This window comes from Plasmodium inui, assembly GCF_000524495.1.
Source record: "Plasmodium inui San Antonio 1 unplaced genomic scaffold supercont1.20, whole genome shotgun sequence".
In the NCBI taxonomy this organism is placed as follows: Eukaryota; Apicomplexa; class Aconoidasida; order Haemosporida; family Plasmodiidae; genus Plasmodium; species Plasmodium inui.
Genome location: NW_008481854.1, coordinates 204,265 through 227,224, shown reverse-complemented (window position 1 = coordinate 227,224; position 22,960 = coordinate 204,265). Strand labels below are relative to the sequence as shown.

At 34.0% G+C, this 22,960-nt stretch overlaps 6 protein-coding genes across 6 annotated transcripts; 2 read left to right on the top strand and 4 right to left on the bottom strand.

Moving 5' to 3' along the window:
* Nucleotides 1–3,039: 3,039 nt before the first annotated feature.
* On the bottom strand, nt 3,040–4,692 carry C922_04164 (serine/threonine protein kinase; the record flags this gene model as incomplete). Its single annotated transcript, XM_008819749.1, has 1 exon — nt 3,040–4,692. The coding sequence occupies one exon, from the start codon at nt 4,690–4,692 to the stop codon at nt 3,040–3,042; it is 1,653 nt and encodes a 550-aa protein (XP_008817971.1).
* An 843-nt stretch (nt 4,693–5,535) lies between these two features.
* On the bottom strand, nt 5,536–7,304 carry C922_04163 (hypothetical protein; the record flags this gene model as incomplete). Its single annotated transcript, XM_008819748.1, has 3 exons — nt 5,536–6,706; nt 6,845–6,998; nt 7,175–7,304. 3 exons carry the CDS (start codon nt 7,302–7,304, stop codon nt 5,536–5,538), a joined length of 1,455 nt encoding a protein of 484 aa, XP_008817970.1.
* A 665-nt stretch (nt 7,305–7,969) lies between these two features.
* On the bottom strand, nt 7,970–9,965 carry C922_04162 (hypothetical protein; the record flags this gene model as incomplete). The annotated part of the gene is made up of 2 exons (XM_008819747.1): nt 7,970–8,309; nt 8,689–9,965. The coding sequence occupies 2 exons, from the start codon at nt 9,963–9,965 to the stop codon at nt 7,970–7,972; spliced, it is 1,617 nt and encodes a 538-aa protein (XP_008817969.1).
* A 517-nt stretch (nt 9,966–10,482) lies between these two features.
* On the bottom strand, nt 10,483–13,459 carry C922_04161 (hypothetical protein; the record flags this gene model as incomplete). Its single annotated transcript, XM_008819746.1, has 13 exons — nt 10,483–10,638; nt 10,808–10,941; nt 11,080–11,133; nt 11,325–11,399; nt 11,511–11,638; nt 11,733–11,787; nt 11,922–12,008; nt 12,137–12,199; nt 12,336–12,392; nt 12,491–12,600; nt 12,749–13,033; nt 13,180–13,293; nt 13,434–13,459. The coding sequence occupies 13 exons, from the start codon at nt 13,457–13,459 to the stop codon at nt 10,483–10,485; spliced, it is 1,344 nt and encodes a 447-aa protein (XP_008817968.1).
* A 2,094-nt stretch (nt 13,460–15,553) lies between these two features.
* Nucleotides 15,554–16,684, top strand: C922_04160 (hypothetical protein; the record flags this gene model as incomplete). Its single annotated transcript, XM_008819745.1, has 1 exon — nt 15,554–16,684. One exon carries the CDS (start codon nt 15,554–15,556, stop codon nt 16,682–16,684), a length of 1,131 nt encoding a protein of 376 aa, XP_008817967.1.
* Nucleotides 16,685–18,186: 1,502 nt separating this feature from the next.
* C922_04159 (hypothetical protein) lies at nt 18,187–21,953 on the top strand (the record flags this gene model as incomplete). The annotated part of the gene is made up of 7 exons (XM_008819744.1): nt 18,187–20,482; nt 20,714–20,756; nt 20,874–21,021; nt 21,171–21,265; nt 21,415–21,469; nt 21,622–21,723; nt 21,882–21,953. The coding sequence occupies 7 exons, from the start codon at nt 18,187–18,189 to the stop codon at nt 21,951–21,953; spliced, it is 2,811 nt and encodes a 936-aa protein (XP_008817966.1).
* Nucleotides 21,954–22,960: the final 1,007 nt, after the last annotated feature.

The window sequence follows — 22,960 nt, the reverse complement described above, 5'->3', positions numbered from 1 at the left end:
AATAAAATATATTATAAATTTAATATATGTTTATTAATTTTATTGTTTAATTAAATATGTTTAATATTAATCAGAATTAAATAATTAATTTAATTATATTATTTTCAATTAATTTATTATAATTAATTAGTTTATTTAAGTTATTTAATTTATTTATTTGTTTTATATTTTATAATATGTATTAATATTATATTTTCATATTTTCACCAGTAATGTATTTATATCAACATTATATTTTATTCTTTAAAATAATTTTATTTAATGAGTTTATTTTATTAATTAATTATTATTTTTTTAATAATTTATAATATGTAATCTTATTTTAATTTTGTTTTATGTTGATATTTATTTATTAAATTTTAGTATGCAATATTATTATTTTTTATTTTGTTTCACAGTCTTAATTATTTTTTACCTTATGTTTCTTAAGCGTATTAATATTTTTAATGAAAATAGTATCGCTTTATGTATGGTAATTCTTGTATTTATTTGCTTACTATAGTTATTATTTGGACAAAGCATGTTTAAGTTCTTTTATGAAACAAATTTAGAAATTTCTGCGACATTTATATTTCATTCGTACATAAAAATATCTTTATATAAAATAACCAGTTAAGTAGTTAAATAATAAGAAAAAATCCTATATTTGGTGTTAAGACATCTATATAATCTTGTGAGGAGGATATATACATATAACATATTTTCAAGACTTGTTATAATTAGAAACGTAAGTGAATTCATGTTATATTCAACATTTAATATAACAATAACCTGCACATAAAAATTAGCATTATAAACACACATAAATTACACTTGTATACTGCAGCTTGCTTATGCATTAGGAATAAACAGTGTTATAGGGCGTGCATAGATATTAAACTTGTGAAATTCATCATTTCAACTTTTCGCTAATTGAATTATTTTAATGGCATTTCTCAAGTAAATAATGTAAAAAAAATCGATTTATATATAAGAAATTTTCATATATTATGTTCCTATAAATGACCACCCAGTGCGAATGAGTTAACATGCATTGGACGCATTAAAATGTAATGGTATCAAATTTGTAAAGAATAACTATTAATGGTATGGGATACGTTGTTCATCATTGAAAGATTCACATTATCTTCGTTTCACTCTCTCTCTCGAGTGTTATGACTTATGCTGTGTAATAGTGATTTATTCGCCTTTTTTACAATTACACATAAACATTTTATTAACATTCATATAAATTTCTATTTGGAATCCTTTAAGTATGTATTTTCTATTAATAACAACACATAGAATAGCTGATTTTTAATATATAATGCAAACACTACAATGATAATGAAATAATGTAGAATGTATTTTTATTTTGCTTTTTATGAAACATACTTGCAGCGTTGGCAATGAAACGGTTATTTCATTGTTTAATTTATTGCATAATAAAGGGATAAAAATATCTGAACAAAAACACAAATTTTATTTTTCTCGTAAGCAAGAAAACATGAATTTAATACTCTTTCTTAGAATAACAATCTTATAACATATACTACACGTAATGATGCTGACATATGTTTTATTTTTATAAAACCTACACCTAATACACACTTTATTATTAAATAGTTTTCATTATTCCACTAACCAAAAAACATATTCAGTTTAACTTCATTTCATTTGTGTTCTATCTACATTTAAAAAACCCTTACATAAATCTAAACTGAAAGGTTATACTTCGTCTTAATATGCCCTGTGAAATATTTACATTCTTAGGAGTACTGTTCTGCGTTAATTTCTTTATTGTATATTGTAGAACACTAAATGTTTAAATATATTGTACACAAACTTTCTAATTCATATGAATAAGGACACATTAAATTAAAAAGAGAACACAATCTCTAGTGCTGAAAATTAAATTTATGTAAGTCTTGCTAGCAAGATTAAAACGAGGAAATGAAAATAACGTAAGCCCACCATTTATGAAACAAAAAATTTATATAAAAAGGAAAACATTCTAAGTATTTATTTATTGATTCATATTTTTGTATGCACTATACAGGTTTCAAAATTTTGCATCACTATATTTGTGATAATGGAATTTTGTCTACTAGAAGAAAAATGTGGATAATTTTTTCAACTTACAAATTAAGTCTTTTATAAAGGAAACGTTCATCTGTTAATGTTGCATTAAAAACTATTCTTGTATAAGCAAACATATGGGAATTTTTTTTAAAGTGAAGTTTTTAATAATAATATCTTTCTTTGAAGAATTTGCCGTCATGTACTATTTCTGCATGAATAGTAATATTTTTTATTTAATATACAGACGAAAAGAAGTGCATAACAGTAAACACACTTTTACAAAAACCCCTATACCATAATAAAAAGTCGTGAACTCTTGCATAATTAAATATAAAACATTTTATCTTTTACAACTTCTACAAATGAGCAGCTTATTGTTGAAAATATTTTTTGCTATTTAATTTTTACTGAATTACCCTTACACTTGAATTTCACATATGGGGACATAAGAATGTGAGTTTCAACTTTATATAGTTTGAATTCAATATAAACAACGTTTCGAAATACCGAGGTAGACAAAGGGTTTATGGAAATGAATGTTTGCATATTATAAATTTTTCTTTTTTTCATTCTTTATGCAGAATACACACTATTATTTTTAAGAACAAAATGTAAAATATGAATTGAATGCTTGAAAAATTGTATTTTTCACAGGAAAAAAATGAAAAATAATGAGAAGTTCACACTACAAATGCACGAAGTGTATACACAACTTTTTAACTATTAAAAAGTGATACTTGCTAAAAGCAGAATATTAAAAAATTTAATTTGTCTTTTAAAATTTTTTTAATGCAAAGTATTTTGCTTTAAAATACATTTTTCTTAAAAGTGTTATTTTCTATTTAAAAATTATGCCTTTTGTTCTTAAAGCTGATTCGAAAAAAAGTAACGAAGTGTAGTTATATATTAAATACAAAATTTAAGGTGTTAGGCGTAAATAAAGACTTAATGAAAAATCACGTAATTTTTTGTAGTATTCTATTTACTACTGAATCGTTGTAACCATTTTTCTGCTTCTTCTACTTCACGTTTCTCCTGTTCGAGAAATTCTTGAAGGAAGAAATTAATGGTCTCTGCAATTTTTTCCTTTAGAACTGTTGATTCGTTTTCTTCACTGTAACACACAGTATCAAATTTAATTATATTTAACAAGTCCGTTTTCATTTTGTTTATCTTCTTACTAGTTTCTTCACACGAGTTGTTATCAGTTTGTCTTTGTTTCCTTTTTTCAATTGCATATTCGCGATACTTATTTATTACGTCTGTATAAATTTTTTCTGATTCTGATATTTGTTGTATCTTAAAATCAAATGAGCTATAATTATATTTTTGAAAATAGGGATGCTGTAAAATTTCTCTGCACCCTTTTTTAAAACCCAACCTTTCTTCTGGATTAACAACTATTAATTTTTCTATTAAATCTGCTAATTCAGATGACATTAAAGGTGGATATTTGATTTCTTTTTTCTTTATTCTGTTATAAATGAACCATTCGGTGGAACCATCAAATGGGACTATTCCTGTCACTAACTGGTAGATAGTACATCCAAGACTCCATAGATCCCGGGCTTTTCCACTACATTTATTAGTTAATGCCTCTGGGGGCATAAAATTTGCAGTTCCAACATAGTTATCGAACTTTTTTTTTATTCTATAGTTGTGTCTATTTGTATCTATTGGATATTTGCTACTTTTTAAAGCATTTAAATGATTGTCATTTTCTTTCGGCACTATTTTATTATTAAATTCGTACACTTCATTGTTCTTGAGTTCTTTAAGGATACATTTCTTGGGATTTCCCTCTTGAAATCTTTTATCGATTTTTTCATTATTACCCTTGCTATCGCTGTTATCATTCTTTTCGTCAACATCGGTGTCTTCATCCTTATCATCTGAACATTTTCCATTCACTTCTACATCACTTAAAATGTTGCCATTTTCCGGAGGATGTTCACGTTTCAAGTTTTCTTCTTTTACATTATTGCTATTTGTTTTTTTTAATACAAATTTACGCAATTCCGTGTCTTCGTCTGAGGGTTCGGGCTTCACTGTTTGCAATGGTACATTATCTAAATCTTTAGAAGTGCCAAAATCAATCAATTTTATTGTCCCATCTTTATTTATAAGAAAGTTTTCACACTTTAAGTCTCTATGTATTACGTTATTCTTATGTATGTATTCTAACGCGTGAACCATTTGAAGTATTATGTTAACTGTTATAGTTTCGTTAATTCCAACACTGCGAATTTTTAAAAATTCCCATAATTCATAATCAGCATATTCGTACAGTAAGTACACATTTTCTTTGTCTTTAAAAGTGTCAATTAACTTAATAACATTTGTATGCCCTGGGACATTTAACTTTGTCATGGTATGTTTCTCTGCCAAGAGAGAATTAATTATGTTCATTCTCTTAACCTGTTCTTTTTTAAATATTTTAAGAGAGTAAGTTTTAGACGGATCATTCTTCAATTTCACCATGAATACTTCACTGAAGTTACCACTTCCTATGTGCATATATATTTCAAAATCATCTTTGCGATATTTTCTATTCATAGTATCTTTTTCATCTTTTATTACTTTTCCTTCAATATCGTAGATGTTTTTGTTCAGTAAAAACCCTTTTTTCATTTTTTCGCCGTCTTGTTGTTATTCGAATGTGCCTTAAATGACCATTTTTACACATGTTCTCGATAACGTAAATAGTAAGCAGTAAACTATTTAGCCTTTGTCTGACTAAAGAGAAAATCGTTTTAAACCCTGTATTGCACTAAGAAATATATAATATAACTATGCTGGCTGTTAATACTGGTCTTTCCTTAAGCTTTCAAATGTTTCGAGTCCGTGTATAAAAAGTTTTAAAACACATGATCCACGTGTTATAATCTTTTTAGCAGAATATACTTCAAATTTTACTTACACTAATTCATACTTGTGAAATTAAAAAAAAATAAAACTGTTTATGCACATTTCATATTTTTTTTAACCCTTCCGTGAGGAAGCATAGTCATACACTTGAAAAATTATTTACGCGAATTGAAAAAGATAAAAAAAAGCAACAAACAAAAAAAAAAAATAATTATTTCTTTTTAAATATGCTGTAAATGATAACAGTAAAAATTGGCCAAATAATGAAACAAACATAATTTATTAAAAAAAAAAAACTCAGTACAAAAAAACAAGAGAGCCATAGCAAAAAATTAGTTTGTTTAACTGTTTTTGTGCATGCTTTACGTTCTTTCCTGGAAACTTCAAAAGGTTTCACGCGCATATCTGATTATTAAACAGGTTAAAGAAATGGTGAAAAATGGCAATTATGCGCATATATATATTATATAGATAAATATATGCAACAGAACGCGTCATTTTACCCATAATATAACCTGTAGGAATTATAATTAAACTGTCTATGTATGCGTGCCTCTACGCACTTGGATGCCGTTCAAAATACAGGACATTCCTCTTCGTTCATGGTCAAATGGGCCCATACGCATTAATGTCCTCCTTTATTTGAATAAACGTGTCAAGAACCCCTAAAATTCTATCGTTTCCTTTTCCATTGGTCGTAAAAATGTTATGTAACTTCTTTATTTGCGTTAATTCTAAGTCAATGGCCTTTTTTTGTATAGCAACCCCAAATTGCTTCCACAAGTCATCATCATTAATTTTCATTTCTTGTAAATTTATTATAATGTCATATAGATGCTGGACATGCATATTGATACACTTCCTTTTTAAATGATAAAATAGATGATATAAAATTCGTCTATCTTTTATTTTTAATTTATGGATACTAGTGACAATTTCATGCATCATTGAGCTATTCACAGTGTGGTCAAGTCTTAAAAATCGGGATAATTCTAGTGTATATTCAATTACGTTTTTATTTTTTATATCATATTCTCTTAAGCACACCCAAATGCTGGTTATTCCTTGAGCTGTTATCATCATTTTATTGTTTTTTATATTCTTTATGATAAAATTGAATAAAAAGAAAAAGAAAAAAGGATCGGTTCTATTCATAATAGCATAAGATTTCATGATCATGCAGATATCTTGGCTTAAGTTTTTTCTACAGCCATGTATATCTATTTTATTCTCATCATTATCTTCATACGTGTTTTCTAAGCCGTGTTCATGTCGTTCCATTTCGTTTCTTCCGTTCCGTTGGTTAGAATCATCCTTAACACTGCTATAATAAGCATGGCTACCTTTCACCTCAGATTCATTTTTCGCACATTCCAGGCTTTCACATTGTGTGCCCTTTTCCTTTATACTCACACTTTGGCCGTTTATATAACCCCCTTCAGTTATGCTATTTTGTGTAGCAGCATTTAACTCCTCGTCTAATGAATTTAACAATTGATATACTCTATTTTTCAGACACACCATTTCTAAAGGTGGCAATCTGTTTATCTTAGAATATGCCCATGCTATCAGTGATAATTCATGGAGGGTCATTGTTTTAATACATGCACGCAATATCTTATTTATTTCGATAAAAAGGTCGGATAAGTAAAAGTTATTTTTTGCGTAACTCCAGGCTATTAAGCTAATCGACTTATTGTCGTAGTTTAGAATGTTGTTCTTTATCACATTTTCGTAAATAAATAGAAGAGATTTCGTGTGTCCCAAAATTGCGTATCTGCATGAAAGACAAGAACAGGGGCGATGAAAAAAAAAAGAAGCAACGACATGTATGCCATAGAAAGCCAAAGCAGTGGTCGTCATAACAACCTATAGCTTTCTTTCACGTAAAAACGGAAATCCTCTTTAAGTCTACCTGTGTACAAGTGTGCTTATGTTTGTTCTAAAAATGTTTATGTTACTACATATGAAATCATTATAACTGTTAAAAATTGGAGATAGTAAGTCAACTTTTTTCATGTGGTGAATGTACGTTAACGAGGCTATAATATCCCTTTTGCTGAATTGATCTACACGGTCAGGAAGAAATTAAAATAAATTAACATAGTTAAGCACATTATAGGGAATTATGTACATACTACAGAAACATTTAATGCGTTTTTTTTTATTTAAGTGCATAATTTGCACACAGCACATGTGAGATTCCCTCCCCCCCCCACCCTTTTTTGCGCTTTTTTCAAAATACCTTTGTTGTCATTGCAAAATCTCATGAATTCATCAAAATATACGTATTTGTTCATCAAACTTGCATAATAGGTATCATGTTTCCAATTTAAAATTTTAGAATATCGCTTTACGGTCAGTAAAAAACTCATCGTCTTGATTCTGTTTCAAACTTGTCCTTTACTCAAGCTAAAGGTGCCATTCACACTTTAATAGCCTTACGTGGGACATCTCTCATCATATCAAAGGACGCCCCTATATGTAGCCACAAATCGGGATTGCAATTCTCCCCCGCTATTTTGGGGGGAAAAAGTATTTTGCTAGAAAAGCATTGATGTGTTGTATAAATTTTTTCCTTCGCAAAATTATTTCTATCCAAGGGGGAGAATACAAAAAAAAGAAAAAGAAAGATAGCAAAAAAATTAACGCAAAACATAATATAACAAAAGAAGCATGAACATGCTCCTTTTTGGCTACATATTATAGCCCTACACGAAAAAATGAAAACTTTTGAAAAAAAATTGAAATTGTCGAGGGTGTTCAACAAAAAATGAAGGACGACGCGAAATGTGATGAAAAAAGGAAGGCTACGATAAAAAAAAATATACATATTTGCATAGGTGCATATGCGTACATGTTAGCTATTTCCAAACAGTGATACATACAACGCATTTTTTAATTTTTTCCCATTTCTTCTAATTGTACAATTTTAAGTGTACATAAGGGGGAGAGGAAAACTAAATATATCTTGTTTCTTCCTTGGCCGTGAGCTTAAACATGAAACCAAAAAACAGCATGATGACACATGTGGAGATGGCTATAACGTTAAAAGGCATACCTGAAGGGAGAATAAAAAGTGCATATCACATGTCACGAGGTGAGAGAGGCTGAATATGTGTAGGTGCGTGTACATGTACACGTCTACACGTCTGCACATTTCCGCAATATTCCCTTGTTTTTCGTTTTTCTCAAACGCACTTGTGTCTGGCAAGATTATATCTATCAAGAGCGAGGGGGTGTATTTATATATAAACTCGTCACCTCCTTGTGAGACGTAATTTCTCTTTTGCATAAATATCCCGCTTCCTAGCAAAATGCCTCTATCTATGTCAAATTCAAACTCGAATGATCGGACTTGCACTTTGATTACTTCGAACCTGATCCATGTATTTTGCATGGGAAGGGGATGAAAAGGGGGGTAATATCAGATGGGGGACGGTACAACATACTTCGTTGAGGCAAAAGAAGAGCAAAAACGGGGAATGCTGCTACAGCGAAATGGAGTTTAAAAGGGGAAATCCAATTTTGTATTTACTCCGAATGTGTAATGTGTACTTGTGGGCAAATGTACACGTGTCATAAGACAAGCACAACTGCACTTCAGAAATATTCAAACATGAGACCCACTTTTTAACAAAATCAAATTGCACATGTTCGCTCTGTTCATGTAAAATGGACGTTACAATAAAGACACCAGAGAATCATTAGAGAGTCACTACACAGATGTGCACACAAAAAAAGAAACCCCATTTTTACCTCATTATTATTTCACAGTGTGGGGGCAAATTGTGCTTAAAATTCATGTAGTAGAAGTTTCCATTTTTGGGTATTTTCTCAAGAGTGTCAAAATTGCTAAATTTAATGTCAAAATTTTTTATTGCATTATACCCAAAAAAGGTGAAATTACAATTTTCTTTTGTCTGGCTTTTTTCTACAGGACCCTTCCCTTCAATCATCATCGTGTGTATCAATGGCGATAAATAGTAGGGCAATTTATCAACAAATAAAAAATCGCTGTTATTTCTTGTGTTCAAATTTTGAAATACATAGAGCAACGAACTTTGTTTCTTTCTTATGTCGGCAGTAATCATGCTGTTAACTTCTTCCTTAAGAATGCGGACATTTATGTATTCCTCTAAAATATGGGGCTTTCCATTCTGCACAATATTGTATAAGTTTATATTATCATACACTAAATTGATAGTTCCATATTTTTGGAAAACTGTTGAGACGACATTTTCTTCCTTTTTTTTCACAAATATCGCAGTTCTGTCAACTAATGGACATTCATTCGGATTGTATTTACTGTTTAGCAACTCTACAGTATTCACATCTTTTTTGTGATCATGTTCTGTAATGTAGTCTACATAAACGACTAGTAAATCTTCATTCCTGTCATGTAGCTCAAACCCTATGTTACTCATCCGTTTTGATATTAAGTAGGCAGGGCTTAGTGCATTAAATAACCCACCAAAGGTTTTACATGGGTACAGTTTTTTAAGAAGAGAAAAATGCTCAATACATATACTCTCATCAGGTAAAAATGCAAATATTTCATTATGGACTTTTATCAAATTTTTCATTTTTATGAGGTTCGTTGCGACACCTGTGATAGACCAAATGTCGTTCATTAATTGTCGTAAGAGAAATATTTCATCTTTTGAAAATTCACCCTTTTTCTTTTCCTTTTCCTTTTCTTCTCTATAATAGTCGCTATCCTTTTGCCTTTCTTTCAGTTCAACTGCAAGGGTAAAGCCAAAGGGGTAATTGTCCAAATAGTTGTTGTTGTAATAATTCCTGTAAACGCCTCTTTTTATGTTAATCTTCAGTGACTTTACATAGTTTAGTATTTTCAGCACATTTATGGGGAGGAAATTTTCCTTATAACTTTCTCCATTAACAATCAGTTTTAGCTTCACATGTAGCAAATTATTATCAAGGGGCAATAGATGGATGCTCTCATCTACCACGTGTGAATTTGCTAAGGAAATAAAGCTTAGAATGACGAGGCAAATGCGTTTCACGCCTTTCATTGGAAATTGTGGGGTTCTCGGAAGCAAACCAAAACAAAAGGAAGCAAAGCAGAGCAGAGAAAAACAAAGCAGAGCAAAGCAAACCAAAGTAAAACAAAACAAAGCAAGGTATGGCTAAGCAAAACTGAACAAACAGCTTTATCTCTTCATATTTTGCAATTTTTACGCCTTTCCCCCTTTCAAATCCGAAGAGCTGCTAATTTGTTCTCAACTATTTTGGCCTTTATTTCCCGCATATATGCCTCAAAATTGCAATTGTGTAAAAATCAAAAAAAAAGATACCTATGAGAACTTTTACGTCAGTGAATTGTTTCACTAGCACATGTGTTTATTTACAATGTGGAGAAAAATTTAACATGACAAAAAAAAAAAAAGGACAAATATAGGGATAGGAAAAATAATATGTATATTGTTATCTCCCTTTTGCGTATATTTCTGCGTTCACCCTATAGGATATTTATGTTACGCAATGTAGGCCAAAAAAATGCAAAAAAAAATTCCTAAAATTTTAAGAAGGCTACTTATGTACCCTTAACCTTCTTGTTTGTAAGAATCTTCTGACGTTTTTCCGTTTTGCCTTCTTCACATTTTTGTTTGGCTTTATATTCAAATTGTTATAGTATGCCACGATTTCTGCTATATTGGAAACGTTTTCTTCATTAACAACGCCAATCTGAGGAGGTAAGAAAAGGTGATTTTTTTAAAATTAAATTTGCAACAAGTGTTGTGGTGAGGAGATAAAAAAAAAAAAAAACGTAATAACAAACTGTCGAAAGAAACTGTAAAAAGAAAAAATAAACGAAGGGGCTGAGCGAATACGCATTCTTAACTCAATAATTTACCTTTTTATACAAATTTTTATTCCGTTCACTTAAGTGTTTGTCTATGTAAGGGTGGCAAAACCTGTTTTGTATTTCTGTGGAATTAACCATTTTTATATAAGGGGGGTAATACCAATAATTAAACGCCAGGTGGACTGTAAAGAATGAGGGGTACATGTAAAATCCGGCACGGATGAAACGGAATTCGAAATGGTACAGCAGCGTGGCACCACAGCAACTGAACATGGAAATAGCGTAGATATCTTCTTATTTGATGCAAACAAATGTTATACATTTTTCATTTGAGAAGGACTTCACTTCGTGGAACCAACCACAGGGCAAGTACACTGTTAAAAAGGGGGAAGAGTAAAAACCGCAAAGGGAAGTGTCTACGTAAGCGTACGTTAGTATAGACGTATGTGTGTACGCATGTGTGCATGTATCCATGTATGTGTGGTATGGGTTTATGCCTGGTTTATTTTTATCACGGTCACATAAAACTCATCGTTGCTACAAATGTGCTCATCCTTTTTTTTACATATGTCACCCTCCTTCACGTGGACGTCGATATACTTTTTTCCTACGTCTGTGTTATCGCTGAAAATGTGATCTTCTAAAAATGGAAAAAAAGAAAGAAAAACATCTTAATGTCATTATTTAGTGTGGTAAAAAAATGGGCAGGAGTAAAATTGGCAAAGAAGGAAAAAAAAAAAAATCATTTAACCAGAATTTCTCGCAACTGTGTTAAGAAGGCAAAAATGGCTTGGAATATCATTTCTCGTATTCGGCTTAGGTCTAAATTTGTGCTTGCGCAACTTGTAATTTAGGACATTATCTTCTAGTTTATTTAATCTGTGGAGGGGGAAAAAAAAAAATTAAGTATGGCATTGTTAAACAGCGGTTTGTCAAGTGTGCCCTTTATTTTGTTTATTCATTTTATACGTACTTTTGCTCTGCCTTATTTATAGAATTTTCTATAATTTTGTCTTCCAGCAGTCTCTCTAACGGTGCAGATGGGCGGAGAGGGGGTAATTAAAAGGTGCATCACTGCAGTGTAGATAAATGTGTCAATTTGGTCCGTAAATAAATTCTGTTTTGCTACTTTTTTGCTACTTTTTTGGCACTTTTTTGTCACCTTTTTTGCCTAAATGGTCAGTCATGGCGCTAATGTGGAGGTACACCTTATCCATTTTTTTTTTGTACACATCTAACAAGTGCGATCCTGCGAGGAGGGGGGCACACAGAAAGCACTCACGCATCTATAGATGCAGTTAAGCGTGCCTTTTGGATGGCGGTAAATGGACGTCCACCCTTCACGATTTCTTTCTGTTTACATTCTTTAACACATACCGTCACTTCTTATAAATGGGGAGTAGGTAATTAGGCCATTGGTATGAACACGGTAAATATTTCCTAATGGGGGTTTTATTTAAATTGGTGTAATTAAAATGATGGACAAAGTAAGGGTTTGCCACTGCTGCCAATCCTTTAAAAGGTTAGCGGCTTAGAACAAACTGACACGCATATACATGCGTATATATATGCATACCGTTCGTTTTCAAATGAGGAGCAAAATCGGGGCTATATATCCTAAATACTTTCCTGCCTAAATGAAGAAAGAGGTGCGAAATGTCGACAATCCGTTAAATTCGATTAGTTAAAAGGAAAGGAAGAAGGCGTAGAGCACGCAGAAGCAAGTATAACCTTTTAGTAGTACATATATGTTGTCGTGGTAATCATGGTGCAGAAACGTTTTTAAATCTTCATCTGTGTTGTTTCCCAGCCACACGTTGTACTGGTAAATTTCCAAGTTACTAAAAGTTGCGCATAGGGGGGGACACATATATGTGTGTATATGCATATAAGGTCAGGGATGCGAAATGACAAAGGGGACGACGTAAGCGTAAAGATGCCACATCAAGCATAGGGATGGACAAACAAAATATGGCCCATTTTCCTTACCCCATTATTTCCAGTCTCTTTGGCAGAAAATTTATCATCTGCCGAGTCAACGCGTTACAAAAGTCAGAGGGGAAATATGCACTTTCTTTTATATACTGTGTATTTAAGTAATAATCCGTATTTCCTTCCTCTAATAATGACAAGAAGTCATGAAATTTCATTTTCTTTTTCTCGCCTATCCCGAACGAATTTGAAATCTTTTGTTCTAATTCGACAGGGACATTTTCTATATTTTCCCTCAAATATTTTATGTCGATGGTGCAGCTGTTTTTGATTACGCATTGACTGAGAAAAAAAAAAATAGTGCGGAGATATTTTACAAAATAAAAGAGCATAACTGGAGTACGTGCGAATTGACTAATTGTACACACGTGTCTTTGCTTTTGACGCATTGGAATTTATAAAAATGCGACAGAAACGCCTATTCGCACCTCTTCAGTAGACACGGTTTTCTCTTTAAGATGTAGTCCAGATAAAACTGCTCAGCGCTTATGTCTCCATCGATTCTGTCAATTTTGCTTATTTTATTTGGGTGGAAGCAGAACCTGCAGGTTGGCAGTGCCGTGTGGGTATGCATACGTATACGTGTAGGTATGCATAAGTATACATGTGCATATGGATATATATGTGCAAATGCATACTATGCACCCGTGATCGCATGTCACAGTGTTGCCGGAACGTTTACCCCGCGTAATCATTTTTTAAAGTCATTTTGCAATTTGCACAGGGACACACTTATAATTTTAAAAAATGAACCCTTTTGTGTTGTTATGGAGTTAGAAAAGTGGAAAAAAGTATTCATTGCTATCATGCGGACGCGAAAGCCTTCTGCATTTTTTTATTATCCCATTATATTATACTATTGACTCGACTGGCATGTGCCACATGAAAGACTGTGCACAAATGGGAGTGTTAATACATGCCGGAAAACGCTCGGAGAAGTAAAAATTGACGGGAATTCAAATAAAAGGGATGTTTTACTTGAAGATAAAAATTTAATCCATTCGCGCCATGCTTGGCGAGACGGCGGCGAAGAAAGAAAGGAAAAAAAAGGGCTACATGAACAATTCGACAATTAAACCGAATTAAAACTACACGAAATGATATACTTCTTCAAAATGTAAAACAAAATGTTTTTAAAACAGTGCAAATGTTTTTCCATATGGGAAAAGTTGCCGTTGCGAACAGAAAGAAATTCTACATTTCGACAAATATTTTTTGACGCCTCATTCTGTTGAGCAGTACAGTGAAACGGCTGCTAATCCGTAAAACTGCAGAACGCCTGGCTTGACTTTTTTTTTTTTTTCTTTTTCATGCTTCTTTGTGGCCAGTGGTGAAAACAATCAAGGGCCAATTTTCACCAACCTGCGCAGTAGGAAGGATTTGTGCTGAGACGATTTTACAGCGCGCAGAGGGCAATTCATACCTACGCCCCTACCTACCATTTTTTCCGTATTAAAATAATTCAGAGGGCGCATTTGTTCAATTATGGACAAAAGTCGCTTTTTTGGATTGGATTTTCTTTTTTCTAACTTTTTTAAGTTTAAAATATTTTTTAAATTATTTTATTTTTCTATATTTATGCGTATGTTTTTTCATTCCAATTTTTTATCATACTTATTTTGGTTTAAAAGTGGCATAAAAAAAAGGCGTCGCTATGCCCGCAGCGCCTTCTGATGCTCTGTGACTCATATGTTCAATTCATTTGCGTCCTATAAGCATTTCGGTTTCTACCTGCACCGCGGAACAGGCATGATTTTATGATTATTATCTTTTCTATTTACACCAAAAAGGGGGGAAGACCATGCGGTGGGTTCACACAAAAAGGAATATATGCATCTTGTATATATATAATACAAACGGTGTATGAGCGTATGCAAGTATATGTATATATATACATATCTATATATGTACATATTTCATACATGTTATAATATCCGCTCATGCATGTACGTATTTTTTTGACTGGACCTTCTTCCCCCGAGTTCAAAAGGAAATAAAAAGATCATGTAGAGTTCAGTATGCATGGTGCCCTGCCTTTTGTTAAAAAAGAATATAACAATTTCGGTATTCCCGCTTCTTCCTTCTTTCGTTTTTGCGCAAGCGGCCACCTTTTTTATCACGCGCAAAATCGCATAAATTAGTACAGCACGGGGCTGCCTATACGTAATATAATTATATGACTTTGCAATTTTTCTATTGTTTAATTATTTTATTTTCAGTTAAATCATCTCATTTTGTTATGCCATTTTTAAGTAAATTACTGAATGGAGGCAAGACTGTGGAGGAGAAGAAATGAAACTCGAGAAAATGTTTCTTGTCCCATTGTTTGATTCGCCTTTTACCCGTTTTACGCTTTTTGCGTTTTCATGTATTTAGCCCCAATTTAATTCCCTTTTTTTTAAAATGTTATGGAGTAAATCCCGCAGTAGAGTATCGCAGCAGTGAAGGGGCCATTGTTTTACTTTATTTGAATCCTTTTTAGGAGCATTGCGTTTTGTACGCGCGAAGAGGGGGGCATACATATATACGTAATTGTACGCGTAATTGTACGCGTAATTGTACACGCAATTGTATACTCAACTGTATACTCAATTGTATACTCAATTGTATACTCAACTGTATACTCAATTGTATACTCAATTGTATACTTAATTGTATACTCAATTGTATACTGAATTGTATACTGAATTGTATACTCGATTGTATACTTAATTGTATACGCATTTATATACGCAGTATATACACGTATGTACAGCATTATGCGTATGCCTATGTACATATGTATATGCGCTCGACGGAAAAATGACAGGTACTATTGAATGCATTTCTATCGGAATTATCTCTTTGCTTTTTATAAAAATTTATGCACTTTTTTACAAAACCCAAAATGAAAAAGAAGATATAAAGGAAAAACAAGATGTTGGCGGTGCGGGAGCTGCTGGTGATTGTTCCAGCCCGGAGTCAAACGTAAAAGTCGATATCATATGCGACATGACGAACAATTTTGGAAGGCATTATCTCAAAGAAGTTATTAAAAGGAAAAACGTTATAGGAATAATTCCTGTATACAAAAATTACAATAAGGAATATCTGGACATCTCCATATTTAACGATTTTATGGCCCAACTCTTTAATTTCCTAAATATGCGAAATGGGAAGTTAATACTAGCGAATGAAGATAACTGCGTGATAAATTTTCTGCATAAAGAATTAGATAAGGAAGAAAGTGATGACGATGCCGAGGAAATATTGTTGGCCTCCTGTATTATCATCAACGAGAAGGTGTCTATAATTGTCTGCGTCATTAATTACGAAGCAGACATGGAAAAACAACTCAATTTATTCATAGGGAAGAAAAAAAAAGACATTTTTGTTATTATAAATAATTTATTCTTAACTAATAAGAATGGCATTGTAAAAGAGAAGATGAAGAACAAGGGTTGTGGAAATGTAGAACTGTTTGACAAAAAAAGCTCATTAACTCCAGGGGCGGAAGAAGGTCGCGAAATGACCAGTTTTTTTTCCTTCTTTGACTTTTTCAATGTTAAGAAGGAATATTTAACCGATTTTTATTCCCTTATACAAATAAATATGAAAAATTTTTGCTACTTTTACAAACGTTTGGGAAATAATTCATTTTCCGAAACGTATTTAAATGGATACATGTATGACAATCTTGTCAACACGAAGATTTATAACTCCCTGATGGACGTTTATCACGATTTAATTTCGGAAGCCATAAAAAAGGATAATAAAAAAATCAACATGAAGAAGTTTTACACCTTTTATGGAGAAAAATGCGATTACACCAAAATTGTAAAATTTACCTTGATGAAGTTGGAAAACAACATGTTGTTATTTTATATATATGACATATATTCCTATGTGTACTACCAGCTAATTTTATACTTCTCGCAGAAGCAGTCCGTGTAGATGATTTTTTTTTCGCAAATTTTTTCCGCAATGTAGTTCTTCTTTTTTTCATTTTTTGAAGTGTATATATTATGGATACCATCCCGCGTACCTTCTTCGGTACAGCATAATGTAAAGACAACGTTACCACTTTTTTTCCGTAACCCTAGCTGTGCTGCATTGTTGCTGCGTTGCACTGTTGCCTCGTTGCATCGATGCTGCATCGCTCCACTACCTTTTTCCCACCCTTCATGCGTATGCACAGGTACGTACATGCACCTATACACACAATCCCACCCACACCCTCTTGTGTTGTGCACATGTGCCAAATGAATTCTTTTCACGTAGACAAAATGAGTTTTTTTTTTTTTGTAAAATTGTAGCCTTTTTACCCTTTTCGTCATCCCATTTTTACGTTCATATAATTGTACGAAGGTGATGTACCTTCCTTCCGAAACCTTCCATGTTTCGTGACGCGCATAACTGTACATATAATGCGTGCCTTTCACACGCACGGCTTCTTCTGCCGTGTTACCTATTGCCTGATAAACCCCACCCCCCCTTTTTTTTTACAAACAACGCTACCCATATGCTAAACGAAGCAAACAATTTTATGACAATTTGTTGCTTATTAAGAAGATGAGAAAAATGAAAAACAAAATGCTTTTGCAATCCATTTGGGGATGAACTTTACTCAAGTTTTATAATGTCCACAAAGGATGTGCCAATCGGGGAAAACTCCTCTTTTGTTTTGGGGACCCCCTTTTTGGTTTCCATGTTATTTATTCATCAGTTGCAGCACTGGTAAATGGAAGAACGTTCGATCGAGTTGTTAACTATCCTTGTGCCGCTTAAATAGGTTCACCTTTATATGGTATGAACGCCGCTTTGTAGCACATTTCCTGCGCCATAAAAAGCCAGCACAAAAGAAGGGAGAAAAGAAGCGCCTCCTTTGGTGACCACTCCTGCGTTTTGCACTTGCCGATCTTTTTCGTAAAAAATACCCACGTTATTTGGGAAGCACGATTTTCCACTTCCCCACATGAAGATTTTTCCCAACTGGGAATTTTCCAAAACGAAAAAAAAAAAAAAAAATCCAAATGGGTATGTCGCTACGTACATAAGGGATTACACGAAGCGTAAAAAACGTAGCAGGGGGAAGTCATTTTCTTCCTAGTTTTTTCTGGTCAACAGTTCATATAGCATTAAAATAGGTCCATTCATTTTTTGTTGCTCGAAATGGGAGCAAAATTAAACACATGGGGGCTGCTGGAAGTGGGGCAACATTTCGTGAATGTTCCCTAAGCGCATACGTGGGATTGTGCTTCTGTGCCAACGGCCTTATGTAATTCCCCCGCGCATATATAAAGGTTGTACATATTGTAAAGACGTAATCCCGTTGGTAATTTTCTCCATTTTGGGATCAATGTAAGAAGTCACAAACTTGTGAACATTTGCGCTTAACTGATGGGGCAATTTTTTTCGTACCTTTCCTCCCCCCTTTTTTTCTCCTCACCATTTAAATGATGCTGAGCGGTAAGAGCCTCAGAAAATCAGAAAACAGGCAATGGAGGAACTCCTTAAAGAAGGAAGAAGGCGAAAATGAAAGGGAACAAAAAAGTAATGAAAATTCGAAGGGAAATAGTAACCATATGTCGGACGTGAAAAGGGAAGGAGCTTGCAATTCGACCAGTAACAGCAAGGCACATGAAGAAGAACAAAAAAAAGAAACTACCCCTAATTCAGGTTACACAAAAAGTGAAAAGAATGAAAAAGGAAATGCAAATGAAGATGGAAATAATATGAATATGAAGGAAAAAAATACATCCAACAGCTTACCCAGTGTGGCGGCAGGAGTTGATGACGTGACAGGCGCCATCAAGGACACCGCGAAGGATGAAGCTAATTTAGGAAAAAAAAACACGGTTAAGTGGGAAGATGAAGGAAATGATAATTTAAAAAGAGGCCATAAGAGAACAACGGATGGTAATGACGAAATGAAGGAACAATCACTAAGTTGTAAAAAACAAAAATGTGAAAACTCCACAACAGTCCAGTGTGAATTAAGTCTATATGATGAATTCAGAAATTCTATTCAAGGTAATGACAAAAATTTTGTACAATCTTATATGAAGAAAATCAAGAGGAATTTTTTTTCCTATTGGAATGAATGCGAATATCAACTGAAGGAGCTACGAAAAAGGTACTTGGAGAATGAAAAATTAATCAAAGAAATTGTTCAGGAGAATAACCTCTTGATGAACGGCGTGGACAATGTCGAGGATAACTTAACGGGAGCAATCACAGGTGAAGAAGCCAACAGAGACCAACAAACCGCAAAGGAAAACACCCCCAGTGTAGAGAATTCCACGGAAAATTATAATACCCCCTTACAGAAAACCAAGATGGAGAAAAAAAGACAAATATTAAACAACATCCTAAATATAAAAATGATTTACAGAATGATCGAAATGTACCTTTTCACCATGAGACAATTCTCCTATTTATTGAAAGAAAATAACAACTTCATTTCTCTAATTGTGGACGAAGAAAATGTAGAAAAAAATAACTACGAACGAATGATTCGAAAATTTTTAAACTTTGAAGCTAAGAATTATGAAAACATTAAAAAGTTTGCTTTAAAAAATAAAATGTTGTCTATGAATAATTTTTTTAAAAAGACTCGGCAAGGCAGTAATTACTCAAAGGATGAACTGTCCCATTTTTACACCTTGAAATGTTTGGAGGAGGAAATTTCCAATCGGACAAATGCAAAAGAAAACCTACGATTATTAATGATAAAAAACAAAGAATGCAAAGAAGAATATGCGAAGCATGATCAACGAAAAGCCACCTCCATGAACAAATTATCTCTCTTTACGAGTAGCATCAAAAGTATCATCGATAAATATGACACCTTGGATTTTCCCCAAACGAAATATTTATCATCGGTTTATTTTAAAATGATGCATGGCCAGATGGAGATAAATTCCAGTAACGTTTCACTTTTGAATAACAAAAGGCCCTTCAATTTTCTCTTCAGCTTTAAGGAGCAGGGCGGTGGCGGGAACAGCGGTAGTAACGGCGGAAATAACAGCGGCGGAAACAACGGCAGTAACAACGGGGGAGACAGCGCAGGAGGCATCCACGACGGCTACAGCCACGTCTACACCTACATGAAATATGATGTCACTACGCAAACTCGGAAAAACGAAAAAAATTCCGAGCCCCCTCCTCAAGAGGATGTCCACGAGGAATCTATAACCATAAACATGTACACCAAAGACAACTTTGATATTTCTATTTTGCCCGATTTAACTTATCTGAAATATTTGCAAATACAAATTGAAATTTTCTACCTTCCCAAGCAAGATTGCCTAGTGGCCAAGACAACTCCCGTTCAATTCTTAGGGCTCAACGGGGGGCGTAGCCTACTTTCAGATATATACAGCAACGAGGATCACTTCGTTTTCTTCTCCGAGGGCGTAGATTCTTTTTACAATTTTAAGTATGGTTTTCCCTTCTTTTGGCTGAATGCCATGGGGGGAAAGCCGTGCGGACCCGGTGCAGACGGCTACGCGCCGAGAGGAAGGAGCAACGGCAGCGGGAACAACGAGGAAAGCGCTGAAAGTAGTGCGAATGGCCAGAACGGCGTGATCAGCGTGATCGGCTTGATCGGTGGAAGCAGCAGCGGAAACGCGGCCACAGAGCGCCCCACGAACGAGCAGCTGGATAAAAACAACCTGTCGGAAATTTACCAGTGGCATCTGGGAAGGACCCTAGATGTGTCCGTTTTTTTCTCCAAAATATTTACAAGAGGTAAAAACAGGAGGAGGGAGGCGTAATAGTCAAACGAATGCCTTTGCATATGTGAGCACTCATACGTTCGCACATGGTGACCAGGGGGATAACCCAATTTGAGATTTCCCCCTTTTTTGGAGGTATGCCCATGCAAAGTGTGCACGTGCACACTTGTTTTATATTTATTTATGGTTCGATCCTGCACATTTTTTTTTTTTTTTTTTTATCTCCACCCTTTTCGTTCTTTAGCCCTATTTAGGATATGGGACGTCTGGCAAGTTAACCACTACAAGTAAAACATGCATATAAGATTAATTGTGGGAGATTTTTTTTTTCATTTTTTGCACGAAATACGCAGCGGTACGATTACTAACCGTAACTTTACTCCCTGTTAAACCACTTTTTGCAGGTACTACCCCAATGTCTTCCCTCCATTTTCCCATGAGAAACATCTCGAGGCGTTAAAAAAAATCCAGTCAAACTCGTTGCAACAAATATCATACTTTGACATTATAACTGAGGAGGCGTATTTGAAGGAGGAAAAGGAAAACACGGAGGTTCGTAACATTTCTCTTTTGCAGACGCAGCAGCGTTCGCAGCGTAGTTCGCGCCCCCCGTTAGAGGGCAGTGCCACTTTGCTCCTCATTTTGCGCATCATTCTTCCCGGCTTGCCATTTCATGCCGCCCCCCCCACACCTCTTCGCAGGAACGCAGCAACGACAACCTTTACGCCTGCTGCTTCATTCAATTGTACGAGGCCTACGTGATAAAGTCGTACATCAGTGTCCCTTTCAACGGAAAGTAAAAATTCTTTTAAAAGGATGGGAGGGAGAGAGCGTGACTGCCCCACCAGTACATAGAAGAAAAAAATTTTGGCATTTCCCCCGAGCGTATACGCACATGTGCCATCATACATATATATGCCCCTTTTTTCCACTTTTCCTTTTAAGGGAACCCTACTTTAGCATATTTTTAACGAAGAAGAAAACGCAAAAGCGGTTAAAGGTAATCACTTAACGGGTTCTTCTACTGTTGCTTGAAGCCTTTATCCCCCGACCTGCTTACACATGTGCGCATGTACGTGTGTACTGCTATATATACATATAGACACCTCTCCACAAGCTGCTTTTTTTTTTTTCTCTCTCCCGACCTACCAGAAACTGCAAGACTACCTAAACATGACGGTTGTAAATAAGCACTCCAAAGTTGAGGATACCCAAAGGCAAATCATATTAACCTTACAGCTGGCAAAACTGAGGGTACGTGCCCGCGTTATGAGCACCTGTATTATTTTATGCCCGCTTTATATGTCTACGGCTTGTGTATATAAGTCTCTTTTAATCTGTGCTGCCGTGTAACTCCCCAAACGTTTGCCCCCACTCATTTTAGTCTCCTTCGTTTTTCTTTTTTTTTTTAGGAGGGGGCACATAAATATTACAAGTCGTTTAACAAAAGTTCGACGCCTATATTTGATGAGGAATTAAGTTGAAGCGCTAGGAATATGGGCGTCTATACCTATTCGTGTAGGAGCACGTCCCTCTGACCATTTTAGCAAAACATGAATAAAGGCCACGTGACAGTGCGCGTAACTATTTGTTTAGCTTAATTGTTTGTAACTGTCTTAGTTCTTTTATTTATTTTATTAGTTATTTTTTTTTGTGTATCTTTAGTCACCCCCGGCATATTTTTTTTTTTCTTAACATGTTTTGTGTTCGTATTGGCTATTTATATATATATTTTATTTGCTTAATTTTAGATGAATTAATTTTATCATTACTTTTTTTTTAGCGTTTTTCAGCCCTTTCTGTTACCACCTGTTTTTTCACCCATTTGTTTAAGCGTTTTTTTTTCTTTTTTTTTAAACCCGTTCCCCCTTTACCAACTTGTTAGCAACCCTTTTTCAGTGTTGCTACGTTTAACTTACCCAATTGCAAACGCCTCAAACGTGTATGCTTACAGTTAACGCTGTGCAAAAAAAAAAAAAAAAAAAGCGTTCTGAGAACATACAAAAAGAAGGGAATTTTTTTTTCATTTTGCAAAAAGTATAAAGTGAAAGGTGACAAGAAAGGAAAAAAAAATAAAATAAAAAGGGGCAATTACGTACCGAAGCGAAGGGGTGAAATGCCGAATTTGCGAGTTTTTCCATTTTCCGCAATTCCCAAATTTCTCACTTGACAAATTTGTGAAATTTCTCAAATTTCCAACACTTCGCGATTTTTCGAATTTCATAATTTACCCACGCGTATCTTTCCTTTACAGAGTAAGCAAAAAAATAAAAAAAAAAAAGAAAAGGAAAGAAAGTTTTACAAACTTGCAAAGCGGGAAAACTGCAAAGTGGGCAGAAATTAAAAAAGCGTTAAAAAGTAGCACATCCATTTTTTGGGCAGCCAAGCACGTGCATGCGCGCGTTTGCCACGCAGCAATCCCAGTAAATCTCGCAAAAAAAAAAAAAAAACATGCCAAAGAATGCAAAACATCGTTGACCCCGATAGCACA